The following is a 27,842-nucleotide window of genomic DNA, read 5'->3' as shown; positions in this document are numbered from 1 at the left end:
CGGAGCCTCTTCTGCATACTGACATTGTGCAGTGAAAGACACACTCATAAATAAATACAGTGAAAGCAGAAAACATGATATTAAAATCAGTCACACTAATTAACTACTAATTCCTTTGAGGACTGCATAAGCTTGATAAAGAAAGGCAAAGCTTATTAAAGTACATGCTGTGTTGTACATTATGATTCCTAAATTTAATCCCAGTTTATGAGGTCGATTGCATTTTTGCGTGCGTGCGTGTGTCTGCACAATTAATCAAAATTTTATCCAAATCGCAATATGGACTAGTGCAATATCCAAAATCGCAGGGTGGGAGCAAAATTTGTTAAAGGCAAAATATGTGTTGAACCATTCTGAATGAAGTATTATAGCGCTGCAGAGACGTCGCGGCCTACAAATCCTATCCTACTACAGAAAACATCTTTATTTGGTACAGATCCTTGGAAAAATCACACTATAATCACATTGAATCACACTTTTCAATGACAATGAGAACAATATACAAAAATGATACAGAAATGATCCTTCCCTCCAATATCGTGAATCATGTCACTATCGCAATATCAGTCAAAATAATTGCAATTAGATATTTTCCATATATCGTGCAGCCCTAGAGTGTGTGTGTGTGTGTGTGTGTGTGTGTGTGTGTGGGTGTGGGTGTGGGTGTGGGTGTGGGGTGGGCGGGGTGCAATTACGGGTGCAAGCTTCTTTGTTACCCCGGGCTGAGTCTGAGCTGTCCTGTCTCTGCATTACATTACGCTCTGCTCCTGCCCTTTAAAATGCCACTTCCACTCAAATGAAAAATGTGGCATTTCATTATCATATATGTATAATATGTTAGTGCCAGAGGCCCTCCCAGCCTAGGGAAAACTTGCAGTGAAAACAAACCCACCCTCTTCTCCTCTCCCCCGTTTTTCCCCAGAGGGAATTGATGGAGATATCCCACAATGCCAGAGCCCATCAGCTCCTGCAGTTCCCGTCGGAGGGGGGGGGGAGCGTCTGCCTCTTCACTCTCCACAAAGCAAACGTCTCTCGCAGTGGCCACTGATGCAAAACACAGCTCCGTGCCTCAACCTCTGTAGTCCACAGTGAGAGAACAGGAGGAGGCAGAACATGGCTGCTTCATGTCCCCTCTGTCCTCTTTCTCTGGCTTTAAAATGTGCTACACATTTAAATACAAGACACGCACATCTTCAAAACACAGACACAGATAATATTAGGTTCAGAGTTATAATTATGGCTTCATGTAAATATCTAAAAACAGGATCCTGGATACTCACCCACCATTGATGTGAAGGATATGATGCAGTTTGATTACATATTCAACACATACATATTCAAAAGACGCCTACACATCAGAAGGAAGAAGCCTGGAACACATTCAACACCTAATTGCTCACAGTTTCTGTTTTTCCATACTCTTTATCAGTATTATCCATATTATCAATCCAAAAGCAAATGAGTCATGAAAGAACGTTTCAGTTAGTGAAAGCTGCTCCAACCAATGTGTAGATCATCAAGTAAGTGAAAAGAAAATGTCCAAAAATGTATGTTTAAATACAGAAATAAATGCATACAGATATGAATAAAGAGCACCAGTTCAGTTAAATACTAGTGATAAAGTAGATGGTTCATCATTGCATATTGATTTATCATATTTCACTGTAGGCTCTCTCAATATTATCTTTGGAGAAAAAACTAACTTTCAGTAATGTCAAAAATCAGAATCACATCTATACATACGATACATACATATTTTTCAGTAGAAAATCCTAACTTATATTTCCCTCATATCTAATTTCTTTTTGAAAAAATTGCAAAATACTGTTGTCCAATGTTTAGATCTGTGATGTTAACAATGAATCAAATCCCTATGTGTAAAGAGGCGCTTAAACCAGCTACCAACTATGCAGTTCCCCTCAGCATTACAGGGCGTTTTAGCATCTTTTTAAAATGTATTGTTTAGTTTTTTAGCATGCAAAATCTACTGTGTCCAGTCTCACGGGTCTCAACTTTGTTTCCACCCTAAACAAGCAGCTGTTTTTGGCTACAAATCTCTAATAGTGTGTTCACACCGACTGTGTTTCGGGCAAATTGCGAGACTTGATTACATACTAAATGAATGCAAATAGAAGCAAATTTGCAGCGGTGTGAAGACAACATAAGAAACCCACTGTACACTACCTGCCTAACAGCAGACAGACAAAGCTAGCAATAGTAGAGCATCTAGCTGCTAAAGAGCCACATGTTTTTGTCAAGAGCTGGTGGAGACCAAAACAGAGCTATAAAGAAGAGTGAAAATTGGACTAAGTGGACACCAGCACAACTTTAAAGTTATATTATTAAGAACTAATGTTCTTCTGTGTCTGTTGGATGTGCAAATAGGTAATTGTTTGCTAATAAAATGCCCACATTTATGAGGCAGAATAAGCTGTAAACACAATATATTAATTGCATATTAATGCCATATAATAATATTTCATTAATAGATTGTGTTTACAGCTTGTTCTGATGCCCCAAAGTGGCCAGGATGTGAATGCAGATTTAAATACTGCTCCCATTCTCAAAAGGTTTTCATCATCTTTTAATTGCAGCATATACTGTATATTTCAGTACAGATTAATAATGCTATGACACGTGCAATCGGTCTTAGACAGTATCTCTAACAGGAGTTACACATCTCTTAAGACACTCCCCAGGTGACATGTGCATTTCAAATATGACTAACAGCTCGTCTACTCTCTCTGACACTTTAAATTGCACGCTGCAGAGGCAATTTCTGTAGACTCACTCCATAAGCCTCACTATAAGGGCAGATAAATGAGGAGTGGGCCCATACGGAAGGCAATCTTCAACTGTAGTATCACTTCCAGCACAGCATTTTGCTGAGATTCAAAGAAACCTGAAAACAGATGAAGATTGGGCCGTGGCTGCTGCCCTCCTACTCAGACCGAAGGAGGAGGGGGCTCTGCAGACAGACAGACAGCAGGATAATACCAGCATCAGTGAACCTGTGGAGCGCTGACACCCGTCTGATTCCCTCGGGCAGAGACAGGTGTGATAGGTGGCTGAATGGTTGGAGTAGGGAGGATAAAGAACACATGAGAAATCCTGTGAAGGCCCTGAGAGGCCAGGAGGACTGGTTTCACAATGCTCCCAGGGACACCCACTAAATCAGTGGAGGAGGCATGGGAGGCACTGCTATGGCTTTATGAGATAGTTAGCATGCGCTGGCCCCTCCTCCCTCTTGTTTCCCATTTAAGAGCTGACTGGCCCTCCGATAACGGATTGCGCCACAGGTAATTGGAAAATTGGCAGGCTTGTCAGGGAGATTTGGTGGATGGCACGAGGGTATACGATGGCGGAGTTCATGAGGTGTCACCCCACAGCTAGATTTATATCAGCCCTATGGACCGGCACCAGAAAGTATCCAGAGTTCAGGAAAAAGTAGCACATTTTTCTCTGGGGGAGACTGCATATCAAGACTGCTCCAGAGGCACGGACAAGGTTCCTGTTAGTAAAGAGATAATATATGAGCCTTCCTTAGCATTAACCCTAACCTTAATTTACTGTTCCTACACGCTGCGGCAAATAGCTCCGCACATCCTACACTCTGATTTATTTACACTAAGATCCAGGAAAGTCAGCTCATCTTCATCTTATGTGACACTTTAAATTTTAATCTGCATTATTAAATGGCGGTTTACATGATAGGCTCCCACATGTATTTTCACTAAAGTGAGATATTGGCTGGAATCATTATTTCACTAGTAGGATGTGGGGGCTGCAACCCCCCCTGCTGGCCAGAGTGAAATATTTTTTTACCATTTTAAGAATGAAAATATTGTAATGTTGAAGGTTAAACATATACCTTTAATCTGTATTGTTTATTGTCACATGCAATTGTACACAGCACAACGTAGTGATATTTGACTTCGGCATTTAAACCATCCTGAGCATTAGGAGCAGTAGGAGCTGGAAAGCACCCGGGGAGCAACCAGGCCGCCCATGAAGCGTGCCAGGTTTTGAAGCAAATTGAACATATCGGCCAAATGGTGGAATTGCAACTCACGTGATCCCCTGTGGCCAAAAAAGACTTCTTCCCATAGACTTACATGGTGAAAGACATGTCTGTAAATCAGTGGATTCATTTAATCCATTTGGTCTGATAACATTAGGAAAGTCTAGAAGAGTCACCTGATTAAATCATTAAAGGGGGCTTTCAATAGAAATAGAAATATTCATTAGTCCAGAACACAGGAGCTTCTTCCTGTATTTACTTTCTTGCTCCCGCCCCCAGACACATCCGAACAATAAGAGGAGTGAACATTCTTGCGTGGTTTGTAATGACGCATTTTGGTACGTTTGGATTTTGCCAGGTCTGAAATGAAACCGAACCAAGAGGAAATCGCTCAAAGTTTACAAACTCATCAACTGATTTGGACCAAAGAAAACGTTAACCGGAAATAGCCGCAATGTGGGTCGCACAGTACCGATCATCCAGGTAATTTTTGGCTCCATTATGGCTTTATGCGCCACTGAGCAACGAATGAACGGGGCTCCGCCTCAAACTCCGTACCCAGGTCTTATTATATATCCATATTATATATATATATATATATATATATATATATATATATATATATATATATACTATACAATACTTTTGGACGGCAAATGTTAGCATGCTAGCCCGCTAAAACTAAGCTGGTGAACATAGTCAACAATATACAGTACAGGCCAAAAGTTTGGACACACCTTCTCATTCAATGCGTTTCATTTATTTTCATGACTATTTACATTGTAGATTCTCACTGAAGGCATCAAAACTATGAATGAACACATGTGGAATTATGTACTTAACAAAAAAGTGTGAAATAACTGAAAACATGTCTTATATTTAAGATTCCTCAAAGTAGCCACCCTTTGCTTTTTTGATAGCGCTGCAAACCCTTGGTGTTCTCTCAATGAGCTTCATGAGGTAGTCACCTGAAATGGTTTTACCTTCACAGGTGTGCCTTGTCAGGGTTCATTAGTGGAATTATATCCCTTATTAATGGGGTTGGGACCATCAGTTGTGTTGTGCAGAAGTCAGGTTGATACACAGCCGACAGCCCTATTGGACAACTGTTAGAATTCATATTATGGCAAGAACCAATCAGCTAAGTAAAGAGAAACGAGTGGCCATCATTACTTTAACAAATGAAGGTCAGTCAGTCCGGAAAATTGCGAAAACTTTGAAAGTGTCCCCAAGTGCAGTCGCAAAAACCATCAAGCGCTACAACGAAACTGGCTCACATGAGGACCGGCCCAGGAAAGGAAGACCAAGAGTCACCTCTGCTGCTGAGGATAAGTTCATCCGAGTCACCAGCCTCAGAAATCACAAGTTAACAGCAGCTCAGATTAGAGACCAGGATGAATGACACATAGAGTTCTAGCAGCTGACACATCTCTAGAACAACTGTTAAGAGGAGACTGCGTGAATCAGGCCTTCATGGTCAAGTAGCTGCTAGGAAACCACTGCTAAGGAGAGGCAACAAGCAGAAGAGATTTGTTTGGGCCAAGAAACACAAGGAATGGACATTAGACCAGTGGAAATCTGTGCTTTGGTCTGATGAGTCCAAATTTGAGATCTTTGGTTCCAATCGCCGTGTCTTTGTGCGATGCAGAAAAGGTGAACGGATGGATTCTACATGCCTGGTTCCCACCGTTAATCATGGAGGAGGAGGTGTGATGGTGTGGGGGTGCTTTGCTGGTGACACTGTTGGGGATTTATTCAAAATTGAAGGCACACTGAACCAGCATGGCTATCACAGCATCCTGCAGCAACATGCCATCCCATCCAGTTTGCGTTTAGTTGGACCATCATTTATTTTTCAACAGGACAGTGACCCCAAACACACCTCCAGGCTGTGTAAGGGCTATTTGACCAAGAAGGAGAGTGATGGAGTGCTGCGCCAGATGACCTGGCCTCCACAGTCACCAGACCTGAACCCAATCGAGATGGTTTGGGGTGAGCTGGACCTCAGAGTGAAGGCAAAAGGGCCAACAAGTGCTAAGCATCTCTGGGAACTCCTTCAAGACTGTTGGAAAACCATTTAAGGTGACTACGTCTTGAAGCTCTTCAAGAGAATGCCAAGAGTGTGCAAAGCAGTAATCAGATCAAAGGGTGGCGACTTTGAAGAAACTAGAATATAAGACATGTTTTCAGTTATTTCACACTTTTTTGTTAAGTACATAATTCCACATGTGTTCATTCATAGTTTTGATGCCTTCAGTGAGAATCTACAATGTAAATAGTCATGAAAATAAAGGAAGCGCATTGAATGAGAAGGTGTGTCCAAACTTTTGGCCTGCACTATACTTGCTAAACATCGTGTTAGCTTTGTCATGGTGAGCATGTTAGCATGCTTTTGTTAACATTAAGCCATGGAGCTATTGTTATAAAGCTGCACAGATAATTTTCCAGATATAACTACAGCGTAGAGAATATTTAGACCAAATGCTTTGTTTTTTAAAAGTATGAATAGCGACTGCATGTCCTTGTTTTTTCACCCCAGGGTCTAATGTTGAATTAGTCTGCCAGTAAAATTCCCCCTACAATCTATTGTTAAAAGATGTATTTTTTTTAATTAGCGAGCACACAGCTGGGACACGCTACAATATTTAAGAAATAATCTCTGTACATTTATGTGAGTACACACAAAGAGTCCATATGGGAGTGAAAGCATGCGTGACTGACAGAGAATTAGAACGGAACAGCTAGCTGGAGGAATGGGGATTCATGAGGCGCTGTGGGCTGCAGGTCCTAACCCGGCGATCACACATTCTGATGTGTAGATGTGTTTATTAACCTCTGGAGGGGGGGATAATTGTATCTGTCAGAGTCGTTTAATCACTGCTGCAGCTCTCACCACTGTCACTTTCACTTTGTCTGTTTTACTAAAATCAGCTGGCTCCTCGGTTGGCCCACCATGACTCCTGCTCTCTCTGTGTCACTTTCTTTTTTGTTGGCTGTAAAACTGGCGTTTACATTTAGGAGCTGTTTCATAATTTATTTTTTATAAACTTTAATCTTCTATTCTTTGTGTAACTGTTTCCAGGACATACCATAGAACAGAATAATGATGAAAACACTGGGTTTGACATCAGAGAGACACAGTTTAAGGTGGGCAATACAGCAGTTTTAGTTAATTATTCATCAATCATTGTAGTGGAATTAAAACACCATCATCCTGATTTTGATGGAATTTATAGGGTAGCTTCTGGATTTTTCAACCTGGACCGTATTTTCCCATGTTTTTTTGTGTAAGTGACTGATGGGAACAACAGTCTTTGAAAGTGGTCCAGTATTGAGCGAGAACTCTGTGACCGGCAGCCGCGAACCGGGCTGCAATGTAACCCTACAGGGCTAATTTTTGCTTCAATTTTGTCCACTAAAAGTGCTGTTTGTGCCACTGACAGGCTCAGATTGCTATAAGTGTCTGATAACAATATGGAAAGGATCCCCACAGAGAGAGACCTTTTTTTAAAAGGGTAAAATCCTCTTTGTTTAACCAGAAACAGCTCAGAGATTGCTAAACCCCCCAGACTCCATTTAAATTAACAGTACTTTTAACATGTATAGCCCCAGCATATTTTCACCTGCAAATCGGTAAATTATGTGTTTATGTTAACCAAACCAGAGTGGTGATTGTTGGAAAATTGGAAAGGCTTTTCATCGTTTTATTTTGTGTTTGTTGACTTTGAATGAAGTGTATTTTACGATGCTAAAATGACTGTTAGTCTGGTGGGTTTAGCGAACGCAATTTCGCGGATGTTTAAAAAAAGGATCTAACTCTTAATAAAAATGTTGACATCCTTAGAAATCCTTTCCATAACGTTGTCAGACCCTTAATCTGACACTTAATCTTAATATTTTGAGCATGTCAGTGGCAAAACAAGCATATTTGTGGAAATAAATTGACGTTGCGCAATTGCCTAATAACTTTCATTGTAGCTTGTTTCTCCGCTGCAGCGTTCTCGCTCAATACTGGACCAGTGTCAAAGATTGTTGCTCCCATCAGTCACTTAGACACATGAACAACAGTATCCAGGTTTTTAAGGGACACTGATTAAATATGTACGGTACATTAAACATCCATACATAAAAATGTACTGTATATTTATTGAATAAAAACACTGTCACTCACAGCTTTTACACTTTGACACCATACTGTTTTGCTCACGTTTCCCATGATCTGTGTCTGCGCTACAGTACAGTAGAGCGTCTGTCTCTTTAAGCCCCCTTCCAGAAAAAAGCCCAGTCTGCTGTATAATACGACCATCCGATATTTTCAAATTATAGATATGACAGAAAATACGAGAAAGCATAATGGGTGGCTTTTAACATTCATATTTGTTTGTATTTCTTTAAACCAATCACAATTGCGGCAATACAGTGTGACATACAGTATGACATTTATTGCAGGTTTGTGAGCCACTTCTACATTACTACATAAACGACAAACTACTTCTGGCACTAAGAGTTCAATTCAATTCAATTCAATTCAATTTTATTTATAGTATCAAATCATAACAAGAGTTATCTCGAGACACTTTACAGATAGAGTAGGTCTAGACCACACTCTATAATTTACAAAGCCCCAACAATTTCCAACAATTACAGTAATTCCCTCAAGAGCAAGCAGTGCGACAGTGGCGAGGAAAAACTCCCTCTTGGGAAGAAACCTCGGACAGACCCAGGCTCTTGGTAGGCGGTGTCTGACGGGCCGGTTGGGGGTGTGATGAACAGTGGCGATAATAGTCACATTAATAGTGGAACAGTGACTGGATGTAGCGGGGAGCTGCAGGGTTCAGCAGGAAGCAGCAGGGTTCAGCAGGAAGCAGCATGACATTGCAGGGCACCGCTGAGCTCGGCAGGGAGTGCAGCAGGACCACGGCGACAGCTGGAACCAGGATCTTGGTGCCAACGTTCTCCAAGGAAATACGCTGGGGGAAAAAAAACATAAGGACTCCGGGGAGTAAACTCCCCAGAAGCTAGGATTAGTAACAAGCATTTCTGGGACTACAAGCATTTCTGGGAGTTGGCCCTGGATGTAAATTTGGAGTTGTCAATTGTCAAATATGAATGCAATACTTGGGGATAGTGTGCTGGTACATCTGTGTATTCCTGCAGTCTGTAGTACAAACATAAGTCAGACAGCAGGATAAGTTTAGGTTGTTATAACACCTTCACAGAGAAATGAAGGGTCTGTTTAGTTTTTCTTCCTGTCCATTGCTAACAGTGACATTTCTAGTCATAGTTCCATTATCTTTATTGTGACTGTTATCGCCACTGTTCATCACCCCCCCAACCGGCACCGTCAGACACCTCCTACCAAGAGCCTGGGTCTGTCCCAGGTTTCTTCCTAAAATGGAGTTGTTCCTCACCACTGTCGCACTAAATGCTTGCTCTTGGGGGAATTACTGGAATTGTTGAGTCTTTGTAAATTATAGAGTGTGGTCTACACCTACTCTATCTGTAAAGATAACTCTTGTTATGATTTGATACTATAAATACAATTGAAGTGAATGTGTAAAGGTGACTGTATGATGTGTCCTGTGTTTCCAGGAGGAGGACGAAGAAGAGGAGCAGCCGGAGGAAGATGACTCTGTTAAAGAGGAAACGGCAGAGCAGGAGATTCCAAACTGAAGCCGAGCCAGAGGACACAGACCCACCGCTGCTCCGCTGCTTGACCTCCAGTCTTTCCATTTCTGTTCAGACTACAGCACACCTAACTTTCTACTAGCCTCCCAAAGTTTCAGCGGATAGCTTCCACTCCGGACAGTTCAGCAACCAGAGGTGTATTTTAGAGAAAAAAAACACTATTTAAATGGTGATATCTTTAGATTCAAGGGGTAGAGTTTGTACTTTTTATGAACGAGGCTGGACAGACGGACACACATCTCTCAGATTTCAGACAACTTCATGAAGCAGCGCATCACAGCCTCCAGCCACACGGGCGCACACACAGCACAATGCTGCTTCTACAGCAGACCGTTACCGCCCAGCCACCTGATGGATTTATGACACGTTTCATGCAATCTATTTTCATACACTAATGATCACCAGACAGTGTTTCCACACAGAGTATCCTCAGCGTCCTGTTTACAAGATGAAGCTAGCAGAGTGCGTGCGTGCGTGCGTGTGTGTGTGTGTGTGTGTGTGTGTGTGTGTGTGTGTGTGTGTGGGGGGGGGGGGGGGGGGTGTTCTTTTCTCTCCAAGTCCACAGAACACTTCTTCCCCTCGCCGAGCACGCTCACACCGCTCTGGCTTCACCGGCGAAGTGCTTTCCACCGTCTTCGAACGCATTTCACTCTACATTTGCCTGGAGGATTTTATTTTTTATATTTCATACATATCTTCTTACTTCCCCCATTTGAAATATCTACTTATTTTCTCACGTATTTACACTTACAGTATGTGAAGTATTGAGCTTGGTTTTTGTGTTGAAAATTAACTTTTTGTAATCATGCAGTATCTTTAAGTGCTACATACCAATCTATTTTGTTATTAGATTTGTATTAAAATCTCCCATGTTTAGGACAAGTGTCTACTCAGAGATTGTATTTACATACCTTGTAAAGTCAAATTCATTTAGGGTTCTTTTTCTCTGGTTCTCTGGCCTGCTAGTAGTCTCCAGAGCTCCCTGGGAGTCATCACTCACTTGTCCGCAAAGTTTAGCAACTGAAAATGTTCACAGCCAGCCCGCCCACACCAACAACCATAACTATAACCATAACTATATCCATAACTATAATGATGTAACATCCACAATGCTAAAAAAAAAACTATAACGTTCTGCAAACAGGGACGCCAAGCTCGCACTGCACGCTCCAGCTGATAATAATACATAATATACAGCAGACATTGCGACGTACGATTACAGGAATTTCTGTAGTAATATCTTATAGCCTATATTTGTGGATTCAGGTAGCCTACATTTTAGGAACCAAATAAGTCTACCGGCAGTCCCTGGGGCGCAGAACTCGCTGCCTTTTCCGGGCAACACAGCGCCACATCGAGCAGGCGGGCGGTTGTCAGATCTGTACGTGCAGCGCACCGGAACAAAAACACGACTGTATGATAACAACACCCAAAACACAAGATTCACTCACAGTGAATCTGAATTATCAGTGGTTTCTGTGACATGAGAAATAGTTTCAAAGTAGGCTACTGACGTTTAAAACACACCGAGCTGAAGGATCTTAGCCCCGTAGCGACTGGAAAAGTCCCGCCACTAGTGCACCTGTGTGAAAACAGATCTCTCCACCGTGTCTCTCTCCGCCACGCCATGTTGTAAATTCAGATGGATTCTGATTGGCTGTCAGCGTTTCTATAGAAAGTGATCCCAACGATATCGTTCTCCGCTGTCGTGGTGTGGACTCGGCCATCCACTGGGGTGAGAACGATTTAAAAAACTATATTTTTATAGTTATCGTTCTAGTTGTTGTTCTTGGTGTGGACGGCCCTCACTCTCTCAAATTAGCCACCACATGTAACTTGACACTTATTTTACTCCAGATTAGGAGAAATGTAAGGTTGATTTGAAGTGATGATTACATATAGCGTATGACTGTTATCAGAGAACCAACAAATCAGTAGATTTGACCACAGACTACTGTCGGGCCAAAACACTGTCACACTCTCACAGTAAATCTGGAATTATCCCTTAAAGTGCCAATAAATCTGAACTGCAAAAGTTTTTTGCTTCTCTATAACTGATACTCAATGCACATTAAATGTTTGAGCTGTATCCATCAAGGTGGTTCTTGGCATATTTCGTGTCTGACTAGTGTCGCATAGCTACATCTCTGGCTGCACTGCTTATTATTATAACCTTTATTTATTCAGGGAGGGCCATTGAGAGCAAACTCTTTTTTTCCAATGATGCCCAGATTACAGCACAAATAAAAAGAAACAAAAACAATCTCCAAAATTACAGTACAATAAATAATCTGATCATAAAATTAATCTGATCATACCCAATGATATACATAATGAAGGAACAATCACAAAATTATAGTACATGTAAACAATAAAAACGAATGAGAATCACTGATGTAGGCGAATAAGGCTTTATCCCAGCAACAATATTCTGCAAAATATAGCAATTTATTACCTTTTTTCCAACTTCAAATTTTTTGCCAATTTCAAATGATGTCCCCAAAAGGAAACTTTGTCAACATCTGTTTTATCTAAAATGATAAATGTCTCTGTGTTCATCTCACTTTAATTTTTATTGCTGTAAAATGGGATTGTCAAGCAGACAAACATATATAACTAGAAAATGTGTGTGAATGCTGAAAAGCTAAATTGCTAAAGCTAAACTGAATTAATAGCTTAAATCTGTAAGAAGAAGTTGAAGTAGTGAGAATAGTTGGAAAAGTGGGAATGGTTTTAATAAGTATGAATTTCATTGACAAGTTGAATAACACCACTAATGAAAAAGAGATGTGGAATAATTAAAGTTTTTTTTAAAAGCAAATGCTAAAGTTAAAGGTGGAAAAGGTCGCAGTGTGAGCTACGGTTTTTGACAAGTACTGGCTGTATTAAAAAAGCCGATGCTGTGTAAACCGGAAGGGTTTGCAGTGGTGGTTCAACTGGAGTTTGCAGTTTCAGTTTTGTTGTGACATTTTGGTGGAATACATCTGCTATTTGTTCACCAACAATCGTGCTTTGCGTCAGACGGCGTTTGTGTCACGCTGTGTGACACGCTCTGATGCAGACATCGAGTGACTGAGTTTCTTTTAAGTCAATTAGGACACATCGGTGCACAATAATGAATGAAAACGACACGTTTGCAGTGGAGCCGCAGGTCAGAATCGAACCTGCGGCCCCTTCATCAAGGACAGAGCCTCTACCACTAGGCCACCCAGGGGCAATTGACCAATGAAGAACCATGTGCATGTGTGTGTGTGTGTGTGTGTAAATTAACCATAATGTTGTGTTAATCTTCATATTACTATATGACTTCATATTACTGTCTGTAGTTGCAATTTGACTGTCTGGTGAAAGTGCTGCGTCATGCTTACTAATCAGAGGAGGAGGTCCCTTTGATCTCTGTCACCTGGGTCAGTCTGCTGCCACTAAGGGACACTGAGAGCCACCTGTGAAAGAAATGTATGTGGAAGAATTCAAAAAATGTGGGCATATCAGCGATTCTAAAAAGTGGTTTGCTGTGCCTTTTCGTGGAAATGTCAAGGATGTTTAAGATGGCAGCGAATGGAGGAAGATTTGGAACTGTTGTCATTTGGAAGCTCACCGAGCAAAATGTATAAATCCTATTGCTTAAATGAGCACATTGTCTGAAAGTAGACAAGCATACCTACAGTACGTTTTGATGTATATATGTTGTATGACAAGGCATTTATGGCACTATGTGTGACATAGTGACTGTCATGAAAGACAAAACAATTGTGCAGTATGATTATGGCATAAAGTTACTATTCTGAGTTTAAGCTCAGAATTTTGAGATTAAAGTCAGAACTCAAATATATATATTTTTTTACATGTGGCCCTAATCCTCTTCCGCACTCAACAAATGTCTGTCCAAAAGTACAGTATGTAAACATGACAAAGGAAGATAAAAAAAAAGATTTAGAGGCAATGCTGTCGTTTCTATGGAAACAGCTCTGTAATAAATGATACAAAGTCAGTCATTACTGGATTAGGTCTCATGAGACTGTTCAGTCTCATAGTGTTTACAGGGCCGAAGGGTTTCCCTCTTAATGCTGAGAATTAAACACTGGTTCCATTCACACAGATCACACAGTAGTACTGTACAGGTCCATGCTGAGCAGGGAAGGAGGAATGTGTGTGTGTGTGTGTGTGAGGGGGGGTCCTGCATATCTTTACACCCCCCTCACACTGTCCTCCCCTCCAGTGTGTTCCTCAGATCTTTATATTCCATCAGCAGTCAGACCCGGGACGTCAGCGCTCTCGCATTCTGACATTAAGGCATCGAGGGGTGTAATTCCAATTTGTTTCAAAGGAACTATTAATTTGCCCATTTCAAGGCCAGGCAGGAGGGAAGCCCTGTAAGACTACTGAACCGTGAAAGACATTATCGGGAGGTCTCAGATTTTGGTGAAGCGACATGTTGAAATTGATGACAGGAGGCGTTGGCGCCTGCAGATGTTTGAGCCAGGCTCCCCGCAGTCAGGCTCCCAGCATGCCATCTGAGAGCGATGTCATTAGGCGTATGATAACAGCGATGGGCACATTAATGACAGAGTGGCCCGCTCTGCCACCCAGTGTCCCGCCAATCTCCCATTTACACCCACAGCATACTAAACAGCTCCCCCGATGATGAGAATAATACGCAGAGCAGGAGCGGTGCTCACAGAGGAAACTCTGCTCGCTTTGTTCTGTCCTCACATCCATGTTACATCCCCCCCCACACCACCACCACCACCACCCAAGAACTGTGTCTACTATACCATGACTTTTTTCGTTGACTAAGAAGAAGAAGACATGCATTATCGGTAAATCCAGACAGCTAGCTAGACTATCTGTCCAATCTGAGTTTTCTGTTGCACGACTAAAACTACTTTTGAACGTACACATGTTCCATCAAAACAAGTTCCTTCCTGAGACTGTTTAGCAGAGGCACCATGCGGAGCTTAGCGCCACCCATGACAATTGTGATTGGTTTAAAGAAATGCCAATAAACCAGAGCATGTTTTTCTCCCATCCAGGAATGCTGTGTGGACTACACAGACCCTCCTCTGGAGCGCTGTGGAGGAAGGTCTGGCCATGCGAGACTATGCTCTAGACCAAAGTGATGGACAAACTGACATTTCATGTCATTTAGCTGACGCTTTTTATCCAAAGCGACTTACAATTGCTATATGTCAGAGGTCGCACTCCTCTGGAGCAACTAGGGGTTAAGTGCCTTGCTCAGGGACACATTGGTTGATGTATCGCAGTGGGAATTGAACCTAGGTCTCCCACACCAAAGGTATGTGTTATATCCACTGGGCCATCACCACCCCCTGACAGTACTGTCCAAAACTGCAAGTACCTTACCAGTCCCTCCAGAAAAACGCGATTATGTCATCGCATAATTCAATACATAATCAGCTAAAGTCTGCATATTAATGCGGGGACCGTTTTTTTTCAAATACGCCGCACTTTCGCCACATAAATTGCCAATTTCCGCACAAAATATTGTTGGCTTGCATGATTTCATAATCCCTGCATTTTTGTTGCAAAAAAAGTCCCATATATCTTAGCAGAAAGTTGAAAAATGTTGCATTTACTTCACACAAGAGCATCCTTTTCCCATGTTGCCATGGGAACGTTATGACACAATTACACAACGTGAACATCATCGAAAAGCAGGGTGTTGGGGGAGGGGGAAATCACTTTTATTTCTCTTTTTCATCAAACCACAGTTTATACAAGTTCCCGCAATTTCATCACATAAAATTGCATAAATATCCTGCATATTCCATCGCATTTTTTAAGAAAATGTGCCGCATAAAAAAAACTCTGCATTTTTCTGGAAGGACTGCCTTACTAATCTTGTTTGGTCCAGCACAAACCATAGAAAGGCAAACAGTAATAAAACGCAACGAGTGCTTGGCAACAAAAATGGAGATTACATTTGTGTCAAATGTTTTGACCCAGGAAGAGTGTTGCAGCTGCTAACACACATCAGATGGGTGTGTGTTTTGATGTCCACAGTTCACCCCAGCTAACTGTGTGCCAGCCAAGCATGTAGCCTGTAAGTTACATCAGCAGCAAAGTAAGAGTTGCTTTCATGGTGACATTTACCAGAAGATTTCAGAGTGTTCTTATTCGGCACTTCTCCATTTTAATTGCTGTGGATAATTCCAAAGAGAACATCTCCTCCATGGGGAGAAGATGTTTGGATGACCTTTTCCAGCTTTACTTTAATGACAAACTCTGCTGCTTTATTGCTCCGGCTGCTGTCTGTGTGTACTAGTGTGCATGTACATCATTGTGCTCCGTGTAACCACACAGAACCCAGTCATGTATCTGTGCTGTGTACTCTAATGCATACTGTCTTTCCAGACATTTATTTAAAGGAGCTTCTGACAGCAGCCTCTCTGCCTCCATTCACACACATGATCAGATCAAGTGTGGACCTCAGTCTTTATTTGATGTAAGCCGCTGGCACACACTGAAAATTGCTATAGAGCAGTTCTAAGTGCGACTCAAATTGATGAGAAAACTAATCAGCGAAGCATTGGTATTGATTAGTGATGAATATCAACCCACAGAGACACAGTTCATGGTGCATTTGTGCACAAGGACAGAAAAAAATCTTATGTACTTTTAATGCTTATTATATATTATATAGTCTATATCGACATTTCATTCCCGGGATTGCTCCGGTGCTGCCAGAAATTCAGCCGGATGTCCCTCATTTCGGCCGGATTGTCCGTCCCCTTCCTCTTCCTTTGTGTTGGCGTTCTAACCTCCGGTGGATTTGTGAGGACTATGGTTAACTGCTCCTCAGATCTCTGCAGGGTAAATCCAGACAGCTAGCTAGACTATCTGTCCAATCAGAGATTTTTGTTGCACGACTAAAACTACTTTTGAACGTACACATGTTCCACCAAAACAAGTTCCTTCCTGAGACTATTTAGCAGAGGCACCGTGGCTCTGTCTGGTGTTTAGTGACGCCCCAAGATGATTGTGATTGGTTTAAAGAAATGCCAATAAACCAGAGCACGTTTCTCTCCCATCCAGGAATGCTAGACTAGCCATGCGAGACTATATATTATATATACTGTATAAATACTGTATAATACTGTATAACTAACAAAGTTAATGTCTTACACAACTTCAACAGGAGGGTCTGCTCTCTCAATGCACAACCGTCGAGAGGATTTTGATGTTACCAGTAAGCGAAAAAATGCATCCAAATGATCTCGACCTTGTTTGGTGTAAGTCCCTGGTCGCACCACAAACTACAGTGAAGTTAATCCTTGCAAAACTGCAGTTGCTGGAAGCTTGATGACATAGCCTAACATTGATTGTTACTGCTGTTAAGCTAACTGCTAACACTGGCCAAGCTAGCTGGCTAGCTAGCTCAGTCACTAACTGGACAATAAATGAAAACAGTTTTTATTCCCTATTAGATATAGAATATTTGCCATATAATTAAATGTCTGTATTGCAGACTCTTTTGGCAGTATTGAAGCCAGTTCATAAAGGTTTAACACTGTTACTAGCACACAGCATCTCGTACAGGTAGGTTTTATACATGTAGGAATTATGTATGCTTCATTAAAGGTGTGTCTGCTAATCGCTTCAGTCAATGATTGATTGGCAGATCCTCTCTGGGAGAAACGGCTCATAAAAACATGGAAATAAACACATTTCCAAGTTTCAAAAACTAAAGCTATGATTCATAAATGTTCACCCACTTCTGTTCTTTCTTTCATCAGACCAAAAACCCATAATTCAGTCTGGTCCTGCGTGCATGTTAACTGCAGCTGTTATGACAGATCTAACAAGCAGCAATCAGAGCTCTTAGGCAGACAGCTTTATACTCAAAATACATTCACTCGGTCGGTTTTCCCTTCCATACTGTACAGCTGGTAGTTAAATGTAATGGCTCAAAGGAAAGCACATTCTTTAATTATGTAGCCACTGCATATGTAAAAAAATATTCTTTCCTTTGCATGTTTAATAACTATGATTCCCTATATAGATATATATATCTATATCTATAGATATATATATATAATATATATATATCTATATATATATATATATATATATATATATATATATATATTTAGATTTTGCATTTAGACCATCGTGTACGACCCCGCCAGGCCCAGATGTTAATGTTTTGCTCTATCTTGGCTAGGAGTTTGTACTACTATGTGGCCCTATGAGTCAATACAAAAAGGAAAGACATCTGGAAAGAGGCTTGTCCTTGGCACATGTCAAATTTACACCCACATAAAAAGGTAAATACCCTGCAAGGCTGCACAGATACAAGCTGCTGATTGTCCTTCCTATTACAGCTTTATGGGAGGTGTAATTCATACAGACATCACCCACCAGTGAGCCTTAACCGAGAATCGTCTCCCTTCTGAAAATGATCAGCTCATATACAGTACCTCCAAAATACCTCAACCAGTAAAAGACCCTATAGAGGAGTGGATAAGATGATGGAGAAATATATGCTGCTCACATTATCTGTTGCTGCAAGTGGAGCATTCTTCTTTTTGTAGTTCTATTTTATGGAGAAAAAAAATAACCTGTGGTTATTATGATGTGTTCAGCCCCATTCTTATTTTCAGTGAAACATGTTTAATTGTGAAGAGCACGTATCAGCAGTCTCAGTGTATCAGACTGATGAATGTGTAGTTGAGTGTGTGTGTGTGTGTGTGTGTGTGTGTGTGGTAGGGCAGAGGCTCACGGTTAGGGGTCAGCCACACAGTTTCCCTCCGTCTCATAAAACATCCACCTCAGAGGACACTGCTGCTGAGCCCAGCTCCTGCCATTCTTCTCGGTCCTCCAAGGACACACACATCACTGTCGCCTTTTCCTCCCATATGTTGTCCAAACACGTTGCTGTTCATGAACAAACAACCATACCATGTACAGTAGGGTTAAACTGCTATATTGGTTTGGAGGGACTGGCCGTGCGGTTGGGTTAAGGGTTAATAAAAACTAGATATCAAGCTGTCAGTGTGCTGATATGATGGAGGTGGAGCTATAGCTGTTACAGTGTTAAGCTTGTAATCAAAGAAGCTTTACCTTGCCATAAAGAACTGCTGACCTACCTGAAATAACTCCATTTAGATGTATGAATCACGGCCAAACACAGTAGGTATATATATATATATATATATATGAAATAGAAATGGAATATAATATTCATAACTATGTTTTCATTAGTGTATAATCACCTAAAGCTTTTCATTAGCTCTTAGTAGTGGTGTACAATACTGCAAAATTTTGTATCGATCCGATACCAAGTAAATACAGGGCCAGTATCGCCGATACCAATATGATACCGATACTTTTTAATAATTAAGGGGGATGCATCATCAAATTGCTAAATCTGAATGAATTATCATGACCTTTAAGTGGTTTTGTGATTATTTATTTATTTATTATTAATAAATTAAAACCCAGGACAGAATTTGTATATGCTTGTATACATGTGTTGTCTTACCACTGTATCTTACAGCCTTTTTACAAATTATTTGCCGTTGTTTCATTTTCGGCCTGAAAATATAGCCCTGCTGTTCTTCTGCTCCGTCTCTGTCCTTCTTGTGTGTGCGTGCGCTGCTGAGTCACATGACGGTACAACATCAAATCACAAGAGAGGGGAGGAGGAGGAAAGTGTGCCTGCTCCACGCTGGGACACCGACACCGACAGCCAGGTCGCCTCTCTGATGAAACCACAGCGGTGCATACTGGAGAGAAACTGAAACTAAAGTATCCATCTCATAATACTGGTATTGATCAATATTAATACCAATACCAGATGTTATCGATATTTGGATTGATCCGCCCACCACTAGCTCTTAGTATTTACATAGAGAGCGGGTCCTCTTCCATGGAGTTGGCCATGTTACACTGTAGCCAGAACAGACAAACCAAACACTGGCTCTAGAGAGGGCCTTTCACGTTTTTATGTTACCTAAAGGCCACCGTAGCTTCCCTTCACTCTTGAAAAGGGAGGGGTGAGCGGAGGAGTGAGTGGAGGGGTATTCAGTTGGTTGCAATCTGCAACTTCACCACTATTGTAGATGCCTTTAGATTACTTTAGACTTGATTTGAGACTGGTTTTGAATTTCTTGAAACTTGGCTTTGTCTTGTATGTAAAGACTTGAGACTGAACTCGAGACTTGCCTTGAGTTTCTTAAAGGAACACGCCGACTTATTGGGAATTTAGCTTATTCACCGTAACCCCCAGAGTTTAAGTCGATACATACCCTTCTCATCTCTGTGCGTGCTGTAAGGCTGTCTGACGGCTCCAGCAGCATCAGCCCATCACAGAACATGCAGGTGAATGGTTCCAGTAATCCTACTGCTCCCAATAAGTGACAAAATAACACAAACATGTTCCTATTTACATGTTGTGATTTATAGAGTCACAGCGTGTACAAAAAACAACGTAACATGAGACACAGCCGTCTTCTAACCGTAAACAAACCAGGAACTATATTCTCAGGCGGAAGAATATAGTACTTGGGCTGAGTGATATGCTCGCAGCAAGCCTGTCTGAGAATATAGTTACCGGGTTGTTTACTGTTAAAAGACGGCTGTGTCTCATGTTACGTTGTTTTTTGTACACGCTGTGACTCTATAAATCACAACATGTAAATAGGAACATGTTGGTGTTATTTTGTCACTTATTGGGAGCAGTAGGATTACTGGAACCATTCACCTGCATGTTCTGTGATGGGCTGATGCTGCTGGAGCCATCAGACAGCCTTACAGCACACACGGAGATGAGAAGGGTATGTATGGACTTGTGTAACTCTGGGGGTTACGGTGAATAAGCTAAATTCCCAATAAGTCGGCGTGTTCCTTTAAGAAAACTATAATGATATGTATGAATACTGTTTTAAGTAGAATTCTTTTCATTTTTTTATTGAAGTACGGTGGGTGACTCATACTTGACTCATACAGTCTCATGATGTTGCATTACAGCTACCATTTGAAAAATAATTGTTTATACCTTGGCCATTAACTACAGTGCACTCGCTGCCAGCATAGTAGCATAGCATCATGGTACTTTGTTGCAGCCTTCAGAGGGTACATTTTATCAGCTGAAAGCTCTTTTGTGTCTTTTGATTTGTTTTCTTGTATCATAAATGTGAATTTATGAATATGATCTAACTGAGTTCATCTTTACAAACATGGGGTCAAGTTGTTCTAAAATGTAGTCTGATTATTCTATGGCAACACTACAACACAAGTCCTTGTACAACCTTAATGAAGGTTTGGGTTGATACTGTGTACATTGGTACATTTAATGCCTCACCTTTCACCAGGTAAAGGCTTTTTCTAAACCCACATTAGCATGTAGACATGGGTTTTATTTTTATTCCAAATAAATAAATGTCTGGTCATTACATTTCCAGACCATTACCTTTCCTACAACATTGTCTGTTTGAAGATTGTATTCCTTGTATCTGCTCTTCAAAAAACATAACAGGCTGTAGAGGTTTTCAATCCACCTTGTGCAACCAAAGATACACAATTTGCCAGAGCAAACAAGTCAGTGGCTGCAGGGCTTGTTTCAGAGTCATGCTGAGGTTACTCTATCTCACTTAAGTCTGGTCCTGCCAGTTTGTGTGAGTACTCTTATTAAATCGCCATACTGTTGTAGCTCTCTCCATGACCTGCCAAGAATAAAAAATCTGTTTACTGTAAATTGCACCCCACTCCCTCTCAAATACCATCTGCTGCTTCGCTCACAACCTCTAAAAATAGACCTTCTGATTGGCTCCTGAGGAGACGGGGGTCCACATCAGCTTTAAGCCCCTCATTGCTTGTTTATGAGTTTGTTTTTGACTCATGGCTGTTTTCATCTCTTCTATTACATGTGGCAATCTGCTTAAACATGGTGTAGGTAGTTTATTTTTGGTGTCGTTGGGCAAAAATTCCAAAATAATCTTTCAGGATATTGTAATTCAAGTGGTTTAAGAGAAAACTGGGCTTCTGTATCTCCTCCTTGGCTCATTTTTCCGGCTTTAGAAAATCTCGCCCATGACAGAGACTGAGACTTTGGCCAATCGCAGGTCATTTCACGGAGAGAGTGAGCATTTTTATTGGCTGTTCTTCCAAGGCAGATGCCTTGGAAGTTTATTGTTTGGGCATTTAAGGCCTTTATTTGATAGTACAGCTGAAGACATAAAAGGAGAGAGAGAGAGAGAGGGGGGATGACATGCAGCTAAAGGCCGTAGGCTGGATTAACCCACGGCAGCTGCGTCAGGGACTGAGCCTCTGTGTGTCGGGCGCACGCTCAACGAGGTGAGCTACCCAGGCGTCCCCATTGGTGAAAGTTCTGCTAACCTTAGCCAAAGGCTCACGGTTGAAGCTAAGGCTAAACTATTAGATAAGAGTCATCCATCTATTTACAGTACTGCACTGAATACACAGTGTAGTGGGAGCGGACATTTGCTGTGAAACCAGTCGGAGAGCAGGTCTGCTGGGGTTAGCCTTTAGCCGAGCATGATCCTGGGGGGAGCATGAATGTGCTCAGTAAATGTCATGGCAATGACATGGCTCATTTTCAAGTGGACATTTTTTTGTTTTACAGGTACAAATCTTACCAAAGTGATTTTTAAATTAACTGCTGTATGCAAATAGGTTTAAAATGAAATCATTTGATTGGCTGCATGCAAATAATTTCTTTGTCTATTTGGAAAGAGAATTCCAACTGCTTTAATGCACAGTTGTGCCACCGTGAAACCAAAAAATATAAAATATATTTCTTCCTTTTGGATAGGAGAACACAGGACATTAAACCCACAAAGAAGATGTGTATACGTATATACATATGTAGCAAAATAACTGACATATTATATCATTTCAGTTGGACTTTAAATGATGGTGGCACTACAGGGAAGGTCAGTGGGTCATTACAATCATTTTTATTCATCCTCTGGAGACCAGGAATATGAACCATCCTTAGGGCCTGTTGCTAAGTACCGAACAGCCACTCTCACACTGAATGCTTGCTCTCGGGGGAATTACTGGAATTGTTGGGTCTTTGTAAATTATAGAGTGTGGTCTAGACCTACTCTATCTGTAAAGTGTCTTGAGATAACTCTTGTTATGATTTGATACTATTAATAAAATCTAATTGAAATTGAATTTAATTAATTGATTTTGCGTGAAGCCCCCTCTTTATCTCTTTTCCATCATAACCCCTCTCTCCTTTGGCCCACTATTAAATACAGTGTCAAGTCTAAATGATAAAAAGACATTTTAATCTTTGAATAAGGTTAAGAGGATTTCAAAAATATATGTGATGTTTATGTAACCACATGAATATCTTCAAATATTCATAGTTTCCCTTCACCCTCTGTTCAGAGGATGGGGTGCAGTGTTCAAAATGACAGATACTAGAAAATACTCTCCGAAGTGCAGAACTTTCCCCAACACTGCAGATAAAGCTGCCCGTAGACAAAAGAAAGCTGAGGAATCTATAATAATCTTCCAGAGGCAGATTTTCCAGCTCTGCACATATATAAAGGTCACCAGTGATTTTACATCGGCGGATCTGTCACTGAAGGCTTGTTTATGAGCGGTTTGTTCCCCTCCGCGCTCCTGTCCAACCACAGCGCTCATTTTAGCCGCCCATAAAAAAAGCAATTGCTCCAATTCATCACTAAATTAGTGGAACGCTGACGGTTCCCACCGTGCTGCTGTGTGATCGCTGATCCAGGTGCAGCCACGAGCTATTATTTTATTAACTGATTAGCAGAGACTGTCATGTTAGGCTGATTGGAATGATAGAGGTCTTACACTGTCCCGCTGATGGAACATCCACAGCTACAGTACAGCTAATGTGTCCCAGAGGCTATGTTCTTACCACACTACAGGCTCCATTCGCTCTGATTTGAAACTTTACCCCAACTGAATTTTGATAGCGTTATGATCTCACAGGAATAAAATGCCGTGTCTGTTTTGAATTTGTTTTCACTGAACTAAGTGGTGTCGCCTCACAGCAGCGCTGTAACATTTGCTGCCCACTGCTCCTGATAGGATGGGTTCAAATGCGGAGTCTGATTCTCACTATGTGACAATAAAATAATAAACTTTAACTTTGAGAAAAAACTTAAAGGGGTACTTTGGTAGTTTTCAATCTAGACCCTATTTTCCCACGTTTTAGTGTCTGAGTAGTCTTGCGTTGCACCACACATATATTCTGGGATAAGAAAAAAAATCATTCTGGCTTGTTCACATTTCTTTAAACCAATCACATCGTCACTAAGCTCCGGACGCAGCGACAGCAGCTCTGCAGAGTAGTCTCGGGAAGGAACTTGTTCTGGTGGAACTGGTATGAAATGAAGTTAACTGTTGAAACAGTACCGTGAGCTGTTTAAATTAGCTGATACATGGTTAAACCTCATTAGCTCTTACCAGTGTATCTCTGTGTCTACTTGGTCCACAGCAATCCCACCAATCGGTCCTAAAACGTCCGAGTTAGAGAGGAAATGCCCTAAACATATACTTTTTGAATATTTACAATCATTCCCCGAAAAAACACAAGCAAGCCTGCCCTATTGAACAATCTTAATTTCCTTTAATAACTTGCCATTTTCAGTGTGTGGCTTGCTAGCTCGAAAGTTGTTGTCGTTTCCCTAAGCCAGCGGAGTTTGAGAACAGCAACACACAGAGAGAGTAAGGTGAGAAATGAACTGCTGTTGATCCAGACCATAGACCGTTAATATTGATGGACAGAGCATGTGTGACGTCACCCATTGGTTTGTGGAGATCTGCTATGAGTTGTGGAGTTTGCTGTTACAGGGCGCAGCCATCCTGGTTGGGATGTGACAATTTTAGATGAGAGGGAGGAGTGAGGGAGCCCTTACACTCTACGTTACGTTACACACTTTCACTGGCAATCACATCATAGCCACGCCCTAAAACACCCACTGCTTTATCGGCAATTTTAAAATCAACAATACCATAATTAAAAAAATTAACATTCTGTGTTGCAGAAGACTTAAAACTAGCGATTGAGACCATAAACTCATGATGAAAATGTCTACTGAGGTAATAAATCAAGCGAGAAGTGGGTCACTTTCTCATAGACTTCTACAGGAACCGACCTCCTTTTGCAACCGCATGTGTCGCCCCCTGCTGGAAGCAGCGTTAAGGCACTTCCGCATTTGCAGCACTTTTCCGAACTCAGATTGTTATTATAAGTGTCTGACTACATTATGGAATAGACCTTACAAAGAATTACAGTTAGAGCTATTCATGGTTTAACGCAAATTCCTTTTAACGCCAATAATGTTTTTAACGCGCGATAAATGTCTGACTACATTCTGGGAAGGTGGAGAAGTTGCCATTATGCTGCCATTCTTTGGTGTATGACTTACTGATGCCAGGTTAACACAGTAACTTACCTCCACTCTGGCTGCAGCTCTCCACTCTTGGAACAACATTCTTCTTCAGGAAAATGTACCTTGGTATTGGGTTTCTTCTCGTCTTTGGCTGGCAGTAGTCATCACCGCTAAAGATGGTCACTGCAGACCGAGGCACAGTGTATGGACCAGAGTGTTAGGATCCATTTGGAGCTGGAGCACAACTAGCCTCAACTTCAGCCAACAATTTGGTGACACACTGTTACATTCATGCGTTCATGCTTTTAAAAATCATATTAATTAAATCAAATATGTTATTCAAGCCCCTTGAAAGCCATTGGGGGAAACAAAGAAAATCTCCATTTCCTAAACATGAATGTTTAATAATGTTTAGGTAACTGAGCTGATACTGATTTTTGTTTCTGTGCTGTCTTTACAGCAAAACTCACTGGGCTGACATTGAGGAAAAACAGCCATTTAAACAGAGTGTGTGTGCCGAGGACAGATACTGGTGCTCAGCGTGCTGCCTGTGTATAATATTGTGAAAGATGGTTCTTCTTTGCCCAGCATTTTTAGTACAGTTCTATCTCTCACCTCCAGCTCTGCCGAGGGGTGATAGCACCGCGGTGCGCTGTAATTTCCCTGCGTTTCCTCATCTTTATCTTCTCGGCTGGTTTGGCTCTGTATGAGCAGAGCATGTCCTACACACACCCCGCAGTGTAATCTCACATTGTGTAGCAGCTTCATTTAAATGAGGCCCTCCTCTGGGTCGTCACCCCACTCTCTGGCTCAAACACACCCCTACGACAACCTACTCTGGCCCTTACACACAGCACACACACACACACACACACACACACAGACACACACACACACAGACAGTGGAGGGAATGTAGCATCTGTATTCTAAATCATATTCTATATTTGAATGTTCTGAAACTGAGTTTTAATGTGCCACAACACACTTCAAGATGCTACATTCAGGGACATAGGAAAAGCAAAGAAGAACAGATCATCCTGGTACATCCTGTAAACAATCTGACATGCATAAAGTGGAACCACTTTCTGACAGATGGCTTGGATTGGGAAATGAAATGGAGGGAGTTGCATTGGTTGAATAAGTGCAGCGATTCTCAAACGTTTTACATCACTTACCACTTCAGAAAATATTAGGCTTTCTAAAAACCACCCATGTTAAAATAGAGTAGCATAGGCCTACCCCATTCAGCTAGGGACAGTTCACGCAGGAAGCAGGTTCACTCCTTAAACCATTATTTATTGTTGACAGCCACCGTCATGCTGCACTTCACACCACGATTTAAATAAACAAGTATCTTTATTAAATACAACTAAACTAAATTAAAGTGCTCATATTCTGCTCATTTTCAGGTTCAAAATTGTATTGAGAGGTTGTACCAGAATAGGTTTACATGGTTTAATTTTCAAAAAACGCCATATTTTTGTCATTTTGTCAAATTGCTGCAGCTCCTCTTTTCCCCCTGTGTGTTGAGCTCTCTGTTTTAGCTACAGAGCGAGACATCTCACTTCTGTTCCATCTTTGTTGGGAGTCGCACATGTACAGTACCTAGGTAAGGACTACTAGCCAGTCAGAAGCAGAGTATGAGGGCGTGCCCTGACAGTACCTAGGTAAGGACTACTAGCCAGTCAGAAGCAGAGTATGAGGGCGTGCCCTGACAGTACCTAGGTAAGGACTACTAGCCAGTCAGAAGCAGAGTATGAGGGCTTGCTACGCTAGCAGTTAGGCGAGCATTATAACTTTGGACTTTGGGCTTTTTCACTTTGTAAACCTATTACATGCACAAAAAAGATATATAACACAATAAAGGAAAGGAAAAAAGCCCAAAAGCATAGTATGAGCACTTTAAACTACTGTATGTGATGTCAGTAATGAGTAGTGCATTGTGGGTGGATGCTATGGAAGGGTAAATGCTCACCTAACCTTTAACAAAAACAAGAATTTAACTAAACACGACAGCAAACAAAAACCAAGTTGGGGGGCCAGCATGGTACCAGCCTGCCTGGGGGGAGAGTGAGACCAGGGGGCCTCATTTATGAACACAGCCTACGCACTAAAGAAGATGTCCGCCGCTCTCTACGCAAGAATCGGGATTTATGAAAAGCAAACTTGAGGGGAAAATGCGGCCCTCCACGGACACGCTGACCCAGACGTCAGAAACGGGTGAACACGGGGAACTGAGACCATGGTGTTAAACCAACCGAAATATTGCCTCTCATTGATGATATGAAGAAATCACAAAGCCATTCTTACAATTAATATCCTACACAAACTATAAACTATATTTGCGGAAAAAAAACTCACATTTTCTGTATTGGCATGTTATGGAATTTATTCTCATGAATAATATGATAAACAGGACAAATAATGTTTACACTGATGCTGTTTTCGATGCTTCTGTCTAGCGGACCACATTGATTTCAATTCAGTTACTGGAATTGTTGGGTCTTTGTAAATTATAGAGTGTGGTCTAGACCTACTCTATCTGTAAAGTGTCTTGACATAACTCTTGTTGTGAATCGATACTATTAATAAATTTAATTGAATTTAATATATCAGTGTTTTATACAGTGCTCATTTTTATGGCTTTAGATCGTTTTATTTTTGTTTTATTTTTAGGTCTGTTTTTATTGTAGGTCTAAAGCATGTTTTAACCATTGTGAAAGGTACAATGGAAATGAAGTTTTACTAATTACATGCTCTTTGCACA

General features: G+C 41.2%; 1 protein-coding gene across 3 annotated transcripts in view; it reads left to right on the top strand.

The window, feature by feature from the left end:
* phf14 (PHD finger protein 14) overlaps positions 1–10,213 on the top strand; it is a 131,662-nt gene extending 121,449 nt beyond the window's left edge. Inside the window, exon 18 of one of the 3 annotated variants that reach the window (XM_028596594.1) lies at positions 9,614–10,213. In XM_028596594.1, coding sequence (XP_028452395.1) covers positions 9,614–9,694 — 81 coding nt within the window. In that variant the 3' untranslated portion in view covers positions 9,695–10,213. Of the gene's footprint in view, positions 1–922; positions 2,380–9,613 lie in introns of those variants that run through there. The other 2 variants (XM_028596592.1, XM_028596593.1) reach the window with 2 other exon arrangements.
* Positions 10,214–27,842: the final 17,629 nt, after the last annotated feature.

The sequence above is a fragment of the Perca flavescens genome, chromosome 14, assembly GCF_004354835.1.
Source record: "Perca flavescens isolate YP-PL-M2 chromosome 14, PFLA_1.0, whole genome shotgun sequence".
Lineage (NCBI taxonomy): Eukaryota > Metazoa > Chordata > Actinopteri > Perciformes > Percidae > Perca > Perca flavescens.
This window is presented reverse-complemented; position numbering and strand designations above follow the sequence as displayed.